This window comes from Balearica regulorum, chromosome 29 (genome assembly GCF_011004875.1).
Source record: "Balearica regulorum gibbericeps isolate bBalReg1 chromosome 29, bBalReg1.pri, whole genome shotgun sequence".
NCBI lineage: Eukaryota > Metazoa > Chordata > Aves > Gruiformes > Gruidae > Balearica > Balearica regulorum.
Window position 1 is genome coordinate 2,738,353 of NC_046212.1, and position 12,489 is coordinate 2,750,841.

Here is a 12,489-nt window from a genome sequence, read left to right on the forward strand (position 1 = left end):
CTAATTGTGCAATAATCACCTCAAAACAAGCTCGGAATAAAACTCCACTCCAAAACAGATTCCCACCTCCCGCATCTCAAGGAGGCAGAGTTCAGCCACCGCGAGCTTTTACCCCGCTTTTCCTATTATTATTAAACACGGGATAACAAACCCCCAGTAGATAGGTACTTCATTTTTTTCTGGAAAGCACAGATTGCTAATGGGCTGAGGTACAGGTTACCAAACGGTCAGTATGGTAATAGCCAACACAATGAATCCGGAGAGACAATGCATACTTATTTTTCTTCAGTACTGTCAAAAAGGCGCTTTGTACTTAAAATTTTCCCCGCGATGGTAACCAGATCTATATTTCGCAGCCCTTATCCTAGGTAGGAGAAGGAAATAAAGCCAAAAAATGAGATTTTTAATATTTTTTTTCCTTTTTTTTTTTCCCCCTCCCTCTCTGCCGAGGTGCTGCGTTTCTCTGGGTTTTGTCCCTCCCAAAGTGTTTCTCGCCACGGTTGTGCTGGTGGGGGGACGAGGGATGGAGAGCGGTGGGAGGGCTGCTTTATAGACAAAAGAGCCAGATTCTTGTACAACTATTCTTCACACGTCCCTGCAGACTTATTTTACAGAGGGGGAAAAAAAAAAAGGAGAGGGGGGGGATTAAATAAATAAAAAATCCAAACACTTCAGCAAGAGGCACAGCTCTAAACTCCATTAAAAAGCAAAAGGGGGGGGGGACATTAATCTACAAGTAGTAAAAAGGGGGAAATAAGATTTTTTGGGTGCATTTGTAAGACATTCAGGGGATTTTTTTTTTTGGTGTGCACTTGTAAGAAATTCGAGGGCAGACACCCCCCACCCCCCAACACACAGAGGGGATGAAGGGAGACGGGGAAGAGAGTATGAAGAAGCGAATCCTCAAAAATAGATATATTTGGGTGGGAATCGGGGGTGCAGACGGTGCAAATAAAGTTGCGTTTCCCCCTTGAGAAAGCGAGAGAGTCCAGAGCCGCCCAGTTTGTGACCTTCACGCCTTGAATTTTTTAATGCTTTGATTCCTGCCGTTTTGTTTGGTGCTTTATTTTCCTTTTTTTTTTTTTTTAATTTTTTTTTTTTTTTTTAACCATCCAGCATAGTCTTAAGACAACTACCTGTGGATATTTATTTATTCTGCTGGCGCTTATTGAAAACCATATATTCAGAGAGGGGGGGGGTAAGGATGTGCGTAGGCAAAAATTACTTTATTAACTCTCCATCTTTATTCAATATTCCCTCAGCCTTGGAATAAAGTTGTTGCATCAGTCTGAACTATAAATGTCAAAGCCCTGCATGAGTCTGAGGTGTTTGGGCAGAATGAAGTATAGCTGGAGAAAAGGAATTTATTGGATATATTTAAATCAATGTTTTGGGTTCCGGAATACATTTCTATTCATGTCTTTTCCCCCCAAGCTCGCAGCTCCCATCCCCCCTTCATTCCCTATCCCCGAAACCTTTCTGGGAAGAGCAAGGATTTTACCTTATATAGGTGTGTGTATATATATATATAGGCGTTTCTATATGTAATTCCGGGATTTACAACTTTAGGAAGGAGCAGGCTCTGCCAGCAATTAGCCAAGCCCTGCAAATCAGCGGCCAATACCCCCCCCCCCAAAAAAAAAAAAAAAGAAAAAAAAAAGCCAAATAAAGCGAGAAAACGCCTCAGTCCATGTCCCGGTGCCCAAATAGATGCGGAGCTGGTGGCCGAGGGGGGCCCAGCCCCCCCTTTTACCCCCCCAACCCTCCCCGTCGCCTATATGTACCCTGTAGACTCGAATTTGTGTGAGCGTCTCCCAGTCACAAATTCGTCTCTAGGGGAATATATGGACGATGCCAGAGCCTTGGAAAGTTCTGCTTTCCTTTAATTGCAGCGCTCCTAATTAAATCCTCAAACCCTGCTGATGTCATTTTCTAAAGGTAGTTTATTCAAAGTGCGAAAGCGGCGGTTGCTGTTTGCCAGGGCTTGTTAACAATAATAATAATAAAAATATATTTAAAAAAAAAAAAAAGGTAAAAAAAGCGAAATCACGGCGATGATTGGGGTGTGTGTGTGGGTGATAATAATCAAAATAAAATCCCATTATTACTTTTCATCTCCAGAAGAAACAGCAGCCACCGCAAACACAACTCTCAGCCAAGAGCACAAAGAGCCCCGACCATTTCGCAGTGACTGATTTATGGCGTTTTACAACCCCATAAAAAGCTGTAACAACCAGCCAAAAGCCTTCGACACCGCTGGCACATTTAGTCTAATAAATAAAACATAAACAGTTAACTTTATGTGTCACTTTTATTGTTATCAAGTAAAATATGGCAATGCCCTGCAAGCTATGATTTTCAACTATAATTGTTATCAAGCACAAGGAGGGAATACCCCACCTCCCTCCTCTGCCCCTCTCTTTAGGGCGAGATGGAGATTAAAATAAAATAATTAAAAAAAAAAAAAAAGCTTTAACTGAGGGAGCTAAAACCCTCCCAAAATGTTGACATCCCTTTGCAGCTCCCCGACCTGCGCCGGGGAGGTGGGAGCCATTTTTAACGCATCCCTCCAGTTTTGCCCCCAAAATAATAAATATATGTATTATATATACAGCAGAGCTTGAGCACGGGGAGGTCAATGCTTAAAGCAAGGGCCAAGCGGCCTGGGAGCGGTGCACACGCGTGGGTGGTGCACACGCGTGGACGTGTCACCCAGTGGGTGTGTTACCTGCAGCACCCAGGGCCGAGGGAAAAGCAGGGTGCTGCCTCCCCCCCCCCCCCAAAAAAAAGGCCGGGGGTAAGGACAGCCAGGGTAGTTTGGGGACCAAGGAGGGGGGGGGTGTGTGTGTGGGGGTCCCCGCTGCCTGCGGGGGGGTGGGCAGCCCCAGCCTCGCCCTGCCCGTGCCGCTGGTTGCAGGCAGGGGAGGGCAACCCTCGCTGCCTGTGATTTAAGGCAGGGTCAGTACCGGACCTGCACACCCGCCTCTATCTTCCAGGTAACTGTCCCCCAGTGTCGTGCCCCCCCCAAAAAAAGGTGCTGACGGTGTGTAACCCTCTCCACTCCGGCATGGGGGGGGTCTGGGCTGCGGGGGACACTCCCCCCCCCCCGGGCGGTGTCCCCAACCTGCCCTGTCCCCTCCCCAGCTTTGGGGGGGGGGGGGGGGGGGATATGGAGATGGGGGTTGCCCGAGGTAGAGTTTGGGGGGGGGTCTGAAGGGTCACTGCAGCTCGGGGGAGGGAGAGCACACTCACATTCCCGCACTCACACTCACACTCAGACACTCACACTCACACCAACGGCGGGGGGGGGGTGTGTGTGTGTGTGATTGTGCTCATTGTTCCCAGCTCGGATCGCGGGGGGGACGCCCCGGTGCCCCCCAATATCCCCATTCACACTCACCCTCACCCTTACACACTCACCCCAACACCCTCACCCCCCCACCAAGGGGGGGGGTCCCCCCCATTGTGTGCCTGTACCCCCCCCCACCCCACCCCAACAGCCGAGGGGGTGGGGATGGACCCCAGGACCAACCACCCCGCACCGAAGCGCATCTCCCCGCGCACCCACTCCCACTCCCACGTCCTCCCCCCCCAATTTGGGTACATTTTGCAGAAGCTTTTGGTTCCTTATCCGGGGACTGGGCTGGCGGGTGTGATTGGCCGGGGATGTCACATGGTGAAAGTAACTTTACGGGGTCGCCAGCTAGTAGGAGGGCTTTATGGAGCAGAAAAACGACAAAGCGAGAAAAATTATTTTCCACTCCAGAAATTAATGATCATGAGCTCTTATTTGATGGACTCTAACTACATCGATCCGAAATTTCCTCCATGCGAGGAATATTCGCAAAATAATTACATCCCAGACCACAGTCCGGAATATTATAGCCGGACAAGGGAGTCCAGCTACCAGCATCACCATCAAGAGCTGTACCCAGTGCCACGACCCTCCTTCCCCGACCGCCCGTTCAGCTGCGGGGGTCTCCAAGCTCCCGGCAACCCGGCCGCGCTCCAAAGGGGACACGGGCAAACTCCAGGAGGCCAACACCTCTCAGAGAAAGCACAGCAGCTCTGCGAGCAGGCTGCTCTATCCACCTCCTCCACTACTCCTTCCCCAGCCCCTCCAGCCTGCAACCAGCCAAACCCCGACCATCCCAACAGCACAGCTTCCAAACAGCCCATAGTCTATCCCTGGATGAAAAAAATCCACGTCAGTACTGGTATGCAACTTTTATTTTCCTCTTCTGTCTCTCCGCTCTCTTATTTTCACACCATGCTCGCTCCCTCTCGCCTCTCTCTCTCTCTCTCTCTTTTTTTTTTTATTTCCTTCCCTTCCATGAGAGTCTTTGGGTTAGCACAATTGAACTGGATTTACGACTCCGAATGGGTAATTACACCCACCATAAATTTTATAGCCGAGCTACTGTGGGCAGCCTTAGCCATGTGGCTCGTTCTGTTATGTATGTGTGAAACTCCGAAAGCTTTGTAAGGGGTGCATAAATAATTCAGTCTTTTGAGCCAGGGAAACCCCTTCCTATTAGAATAGAAACTCTTGAGCTGCCCAAAGTTCTTTATTACCTATTTAGCCTATTACTTCCCCCCCCCCACCCCGGCTCCTCCAGTCGCCTCTCCCGACCCTCTCTCCATCCACGCTGATTTTCCTTGTGTGTTTTTTTTTTTTTTTTGTGTTTTGTTTGTTTGTTTTTTTTCTCCTTTCCTTTCTTTTTTTGTGGTTTTTTTTTTTGGTTTTTTTTTTTTTTTTTTTCCTTCCCCTCCTTTCCAGTGAATCCCAATTACAATGGAGGCGAACCCAAGAGATCCAGGACAGCCTACACCAGGCAGCAGGTTTTGGAGCTGGAGAAGGAGTTTCACTATAACAGGTACCTGACCCGGCGGCGACGCATCGAGATCGCCCACTCGCTTTGCCTCTCCGAGCGACAGATCAAAATCTGGTTTCAGAACAGGAGGATGAAATGGAAAAAAGACCACAGGCTGCCTAACACCAAAGTACGGGCAGCAACGGCAGCGGTTGCCAGCGCTTCAACCGCCCCCGCCGCCCCGGCGAACACGGCCGCGGGCGAGGAGCTGCCCTCCGCCACCGCGCAGGACCCGCGCACGGAGGATATCACCAGGTTATAAACACCCCCAGACCCGCACACAAATGACTCTGGATTATTTATAGAATCTAATATATATATATATATATATTTTGGTTCTTCCCCCCCCCTTCCCCTTTCCCTTGTAGTTTTCCTTTTATTATAATAATAATAATTATTATTATTTTTTTTTTCCTGTGCGTATAAAAAACAATGGGTCTCCCCCAAGACCACGGGCTTTAGATGCATGTCAGATAGCATGAGGCCAGGTGTCTGTACCTGCAGGGTTTTTTTAACGCCATTTCAGGGTTTTATTTATTTTTTAAAGCTGGGGGATGGGGAGGGAGGGCAGGGTGGGGGGAGGAAGAGGTAAATGTTCTGTTGGGTGAAATTAATGAAGAAATGATAATATTGACGGCAAAAAAAACCAAACAGACAAACAAAAAAAGGCGAATGTAGGTATTTCCCCCCCCCCTGCATTACAAATGCACAATGAGCGAAGGAGCTATGAAGTTCTTTTGTAGCAATGTGGAAAAAAAAAGCTTAAAAAAAATCACTATTTGGGGCGAAAAAAAAAAAAGGCAAACAAAAAGCAGCTACGAAACAGCACACGAGGGTGGACGAGTCTTTGCTGAGAAATTGAGAAGAAAAAAGGGGAGTGAGAGAGAGAAAGAGTGACATATTTAAAAAATAAAAGCAGCAGAAGGTTTTAAAAAGTCAGTAGCTAGGGTTTTTTGTCGTGGTTATTTGTGTTTTTGGACTGATTTTACATGATCATTGTAAACTTGCAATAAAGAGTTTTAGTGTGTATGTGAAAGTCCCAGTGTTCAATAAACCAGTCAGTGTGAATTAGTTTTACTTTTATGTCTGGTGACTTATTTTATCCCCACATCTCCCCGCAAACCCGCCCCAAAATAATAATAATAAGGATAATAAAATGCTGGGACGATGTGCAATGGATCCCATGTGCACCAGTTACTGCTTAAGTTAAGTTTAAGCAAACCTAAAGATAACTCTCAACTCCAGATTTTTATGACATCACGACGTGGCCAGTGACTTTAAATCTCGGACCCTCCCAACCTGTAAATATGGGGGGGGGGGAGAGAGAAATCTGGTTTTCAGACAAGTGCTGTGGATTGGGCTTAGTTTCCAGTCATGCCTCTTTATTTTCTTTCCACCCCGCAGAAAAATTGTCTGGTTTTAGCTCTTCTACCTGCTTTGAACTTTTTTTCCGCCTGCTTTTTTTTTTTTTTTTTTAATTAATTATTATTATTATTATTGTTGTTATTATTTTCTCTCGCTGTCGTGGCGCGCTTGTGTTGACTCGTTCAAGCCAAGAGGTCATATTGAATTTTGCCAGGCAATGAAAAGGCTGTTAAATAATAATAATAATAATAATAATAACAATAACAATAATGAGAATAATGGTAGTAATAGTGCTAATAACTGTAATTCATTGCTCCTGGCCTTTGGAGGCAGCCTGCAAATTGGCAGCAGTGGGGGGATTTTAGGGAAAAACCTGGGTGTCGTGTGTGTCCCCCCCCAAGTACAGGGTGTCTGTGCTTCCCTGGCGGGGCAGGGAAGGGGGGTGCATGGGTGGGGGGGGCTGGAGCTGAGCCCCCCTCTCCTTTTTTTAATTTTTTTTTTTTTTAGGCCTTGGCTTTGGGAAGTTTGCTGCTTAAAAATCCCAGTGGCAGGGGGCTGGGAGAGGGAGGCCTGCTGCAAATGTCCCCCCAAAGCCCTGGGACCCTGAGTTATAGGAGAGGAGGCTTTGCGAGCATCTTTATTTAGGTTTTCTTCTTCTTTTTTTGTTGTTTCCTCTCTCTCTCCAACATCGATTTGAGCTGTCATTAAACAAATCGTGGTCTCCAACCCCTTTGTGATAGCTGGGGACGCAGGTCTGGAGAGGGAGAAGGTTATCATTTATCCTGGGGAGTTTATATGTAAAGCTCATCAGATTTTTTTTTTTTTCTTTTTTTTTAATTCCCTTTCACGTCCTGCTTTAGTGATATTAATATAAGGACGAGGCTGGAAAGGTAAAACATATCGACAAACCACGTAACCATTACTCCGCTTTAAACATTTCCTCCACAGAGCAGGGAAAGGTGTTGGGAGACAGTTGGGATTTTGGCTTTTTCCAAAGGAAGATCCCAGCCTACACAGCTGAGGCGGGGAAGCCAAATAAAACCCAGCCCTAGAAAAATAAAATAAAATCAGAAAGCGATCAGTAAACAGCACCCAAGGCTCGACCCATCCCGTGTAGGTTTCAATCTTTTTAATATCCTCTTACATAGGCAAGAAATCAAAGCAAAGAGGGGGAAAATAGGGGGGAGAAAGGCACCAAGGAGGGGAGAAAAGGAGGTTTAATGCAGGAAAAAGCAGAAATCCCCAGGTGCTGGGAAGTGGGTGCTCCCCCAGTGTCACAAAGTTGAGGCAGGGCAGCACCCCAAATCTCCTCGGGGGGTGCGAAGCAGAGCTGGGCATTGCACCGCTGCAGGCTGGGCTGGAGCCAGGAGGAGGAGGAGGAGGAGGAGGAGGAGGAGGAGGGTGGGGAGGAAGAAGCATCGCTCCAAGTTGGATTTCTCCCTCTTTTATTTTGGGAGGGGGAATACTGGACTTTGGAGTTGTGGGTTGGGTTTTTTTTTTGTTAGCTGGGGGGGTGTGGGGGTGTTGTACCCCCTCCTTCCCCAGGCTGGGTGTATCCCGTGGAGGGGTGTGCGTCCTGGAGATGATAGCACCCAGGGGTGGCAGGTCCCTTGGGTGCCAGGGACATCAAGCAGGGGTGGGCTACTGCCTGCTGCCCACAGCAGGGTCCTCAGCGCTCAGCCTTGGCCGTGACACAACCGGGGCTACGGAGGGAGACTAGAAATGCACGGGGGGAAGAGAAATAAGAGAAAAAAGGGAAATAAAGGAGGAAGGGAAGGGAAGTAAAGGGGGGAAAGGGGGGAAAAAATAGGGAAAAAAAGAGGAAAATAAAAAAGAGGAAAATAAAAAAGGGGGAAAGGAAAAAAAAGGAGAAAAAAAAGGGGGAAAATGGCTGTTCCTGCTGCAAACAGCCCGAACCACGGTCCCTTTTTAGCCTCTTGACGCCTCCATGTAGAGAGGCTGAAAGAAAACTTTATTGAAGTTCGGGTAAACGGCAAAAGCGGGTTCATGGAAAGGCCAACTTTTCTATCCCAGCAGCTCTATTGGAGGCGAGCAAGCTGACCCCGGAGCCCTCCTGACCCGCTGCCTCTCCCAACGTTGTACCTTCTGTGTCTGCGGACATAGATTTAGAGGCACCATCGCTGTTTAGAGGCTTTGTAGGTTTTACCATAGTAATGGGGTGTATGGGGAGGAGGAAAGGGGGGGGGGGGGAGCTGGGGCAGATGCGATGCGTGTTATGGTATTGTTTCCTCGCCAAAATAACCCGGGAGAAAAGGGGAGAGAAGGGTGAAGTGGCGGCCAAACTTCTCTCCCCTCTTTTCCTTCAGAGATGCTTCAACCTCCCGGCTGGTCCAGGAGTGCTCCCAGCCACGTAAGTAACCCCCCATTTCAGAAACAAAGAATAAAAAATAATTAAAATGTTTTAAAAAGAATAATAAATAATGAAAATAATTTTTATATATATATATAAACCTAACCGAAAGCAGAGCAAAAGAGGAGCCCTTGAAAGTTTGAGAGGTGTGGGGATGAAAATCAGGATGTAAATGGGAGTGATGATGCGGGGAGGGGGGGGGCAGAGATTTGGTTATGGGCAGCGATGCAAAATAACCCCGGATTTCTGCAGCGGAAAGGAGCTACGGGACAGACGGACAGACAGACAGACACCCAGACAGCTACAGGGATGGAGGGAGGGATGGAGGGAAGGCTTTAAGGAAGAAATGCTCCCCCAAGGCAGCAGAGCTTGCTCATCCCTGGGCTATATGTCCCAGACCTGGCCCTGGCACCTATAGATGTGGCTGCAGGAGGTGCCCCCCCCCCCGGGTGCTGCATTGTTCAGTGCTCGGATAATTCGCTTTACTTTGATTATTGGGCTATAAAACTCCCAGCAACAACGTGTTTCTGGAGGCTCAAATTAACATCTGAGGCCAGGGCTTTTTTTTTTTTTTTTTTTTTTTACCCCCTCTTTTATGTTCTTCGAGTCCAATTTGTTTTGAAGTTCCTGATAAGTTTTTACCGGTTCCTTTCGCAGCTCGGTCTTTATTTTTTGTTGTTTTTTATATTTTTTTCCCCTCTTCCCTTTAACTAGCTTCGCTAAGGACTCGGGTTTTAAGAGGGCTGCAAAGTCGTTTTACGAAGGGTTTAACTGGCAATAAAAAAGAATGGGGGGGGGGGGGGGGAAAGGGTGAGGAAGTCTTTGTACGCAGAGCCTGCGAGGAGTGGTAACCCCTCTTAAATTTACATCAGCAGGCTGAGAAAATTAGCTTCCTGTATTGCCTGTTAGAAGGGAGAAAAAAAAAAAAAAAAAGGAAAATAACAGCTCCAGAGATGCTTTGGGGAGATAACTGCAGGCAGACCAGGGTCCTCAGCAGCCTCAGTTTTCTGAGAACTTTTTTATTTTATTTTTTATGCAGTGGAAATACATTATTCCCCCCTCCTTTTTTTTTTCTTTTTTTTTTTTTCCCTGTTGCCCCAGGGCTCTCCTGTTGAGCGGGGGGTTTAGCTCGCAGTTAACACGGCATTACGGGTCCTTCCAGCAATTTCCTTCAACCCCTCTTAGGTTGAAAATGTTCCTCTCCGGCGTTAATTGGAATTAAAAGCCAAAACACGCACCCGGGGTTAAACGAGTGAGTTACTGGTTCGCCCCAGACCTGACAGCACCTCCAACGTGCAACTTTTATTTATTGTGCTCTCGTATATCATTATCCAGAGATATAGTTTTATGTACTTCCTAATCTGTCGCTGTGATTAATTTTGATGGGCAAAGTACCAAACTAAACATTTTGGGATTTTTTTTTTTTTTTTTTTTTTTTGAAGTGAAAGACTCGGATTTCCTTTCCAAACAACCAGCAGCCGCCGTGGGGATGCTGCTAACAATTTTCAAATATCACCTTTCCCTGCTTGTTTGGGTGTTTGCATCAGATTCTTCTATTTTATTTTTTTTTTTTTCGGGGGAAAAAAGGCATCTTGGTGATGTTTTTTGGGGGAATTTTTCCTTCCCTGGAAAATAGATGTGTATGGGACAAGCTCCAGGCTTCTGGAGTGAGCAAAATAAATAATAGGTAAATATATAAATCATCCCTTTCTGTGTAGGGAATTAAATACTGCTTTGTAAATGATTAACTTTTTCCTCCCATGTCTTAATTAACATTTTTCCTTGCTCTCTAATCCAACATATGTATCGCATAATTTCCCGAGCCACGTAATGGATAAGCTGGGATGCAGCAGAGGGGAGAGGTGGGACTGCTCCCTGCCTCAGCAGGAATATTTAGCTGCATCCCCCAAAGAAAAGTTGGGTTTGAAAAATATTTTTGGTTTTGCCTTCTTTTCGGGGAGTTTGCTGCCCCGATGACACTTTTTGATCCCTTGCCCTTCCTCCGAGGAAGAGGATGGGGCTTCCCCCCCCCCCCCCCCCCCCCCGCTCAGGAGTACCCGGGGTAAATAATAAAGAATAAACTCTTATTTCTCCCGTCGGGGATATCAGGAGGTTTTGAGCAAGGGATTTCTCCAAACTTCATCTGGTTTTATTTATTTATTTATCATCCCCCCCCCCCCCATTTATTTCCACTGTCCAGCTTCGGGTCTGGCTGCCTTTTCTGACAGCTGTCACTCAAAGCCAGTCCCATCCCTGGGGGGGTCCTGCTGCCCCCTCCCGCCTTATTCCGGGGACATTCAGAGCAGAAAAGGACCCAAATCACCTTTTGCTTGGCAGGGACCCTCAATCTGGGGGGAAAAACCAGCAAAATATCCCGAAAGGGAAGGAGCGGCGCCTCCAATAAAAAGCGATCTGTAGCAAATCCCCCCCCTGCGACCATAAAATACCAATTTTTAGCACCGAAAAGGCACATAGTGGAAGGTGGGAAACGAGAGGTAATTTATGGCCAGGGCATCCCGCTCCCCCCCCCCCCCAAAATCTTCTCCCCTCGCCAAGATGCTGCTGCGACTCCACCTTGACCCCCCCCCCCCCCAGCTCCATCCCTCCTCTGCCCTCTCCTTAGGAGCCCCTTTCCATTTATTCCCAATTAATTCCCTGATTATGCAATCAGAAACTTAAACAAGCTGAAAGTGGTTTGCGATTCGGGAATTCGAGGAGGTTTTTATTATTATTTATTTATCTTTAATGAATAAACTGGCAGATTAAACCCGCCTGCTCCCAACTGCCCCCCCCCCCCCCCCCCCGCCCCTTCAGCTCCCTGGAAATAAAACTGCAGGGAGAGGCGGAGGTGATTGCTCGTTTTCAGGCAAATTCTCCAAATACACATTTATTCCTTCCCCGAGTGGGTATTTTTAACTAAAAAGTGTGTTTCTGCGGGTGCGCTTTTAACCATGCCCAGCCATGCACATACCCGGCGCATATGGATTTATTTATAGGGACCGCTGAGCCAGTATGGGCAGGCAGAGAGAGCCGGCGAGATGCATTTATAATTATAATTTATAATTATCCCCCGCTTTTATAGGGACAATTAGAGGCACACAAGGCAGAACTGCAAACGGAGATGCCTGGGGAGGGATAAAAGCAGGGACATCCACGCGTGTCCCTGCGCATCACCCAGGTACATACCAACACGCGTGTATCTGCGCAGGACTAACCACCACAACTCTTTTATTTATCACCGTTAATTTTAAATACCTCCAAGCTGCTTCATCCTCGCTTAAAACCTCACGCTACCCCCCAGCGTTTGAATACCCCTCCCCTGCAGGCTCCTTATTTTATTCCTATTTATCCCTATTCCCATCCCCAGGTTGATTTTTGGAGGAGGGTCCTTTTGCAAAGGATGAGAGATAAAAAAAAGGAAAAAAAAAAAAAAAATTTCACTAAACCCCTGAAATCCTCCCAGCCCCATCCCAGGTTCCTTGAAGTGCCTCTAAATATTTAAAGAAGAGCCCATAAAGTGTTTACGTCCAGGTTGGCTCTGCATTAGCTGGGTCATGACCCCAGCTTTGGACAGAGGGACAAAAGGGACTTTTTTTTTTTTTTTTTTTTTTTGGGGGGGTGGCGGGGGGAAGCTGGGGTGGCCACAATCTCCCGGGAACCCGCAGGTTCAGCTGATGGTGTGGCCCCAAAAATCCGAGGGCAGGAAGGGATTGGGGGTAATTGAACCCATTGGGTGGGGTTTTTTTTTTATATATATATAATTTTTATAATTTTTTCAAAAATTTTTTTTTTAATTGTACCCAGCTTGTGATCTAGCTGGAGAGGGGCAGGGTGAGCAGGGGGCGGCCGGCTGGGGGTAAAATCAAATACAGCCGCAGG

The 12,489-nt window shown here is 47.2% G+C and overlaps 1 protein-coding gene across 1 annotated transcript; it reads left to right on the forward strand.

Moving 5' to 3' along the window:
- The first annotated feature begins 3,625 nt into the window (after positions 1 to 3,625).
- Positions 3,626 to 5,942, forward strand: HOXC4 (homeobox C4). The gene is made up of 2 exons (XM_075737772.1): positions 3,626 to 4,217; positions 4,781 to 5,942. The coding sequence occupies exons 1-2, from the start codon at positions 3,674 to 3,676 to the stop codon at positions 5,134 to 5,136; spliced, it is 900 nt and encodes a 299-aa protein (XP_075593887.1). The 5' UTR covers positions 3,626 to 3,673; the 3' UTR covers positions 5,137 to 5,942.
- The last annotated feature ends 6,547 nt before the right edge of the window (positions 5,943 to 12,489 follow it).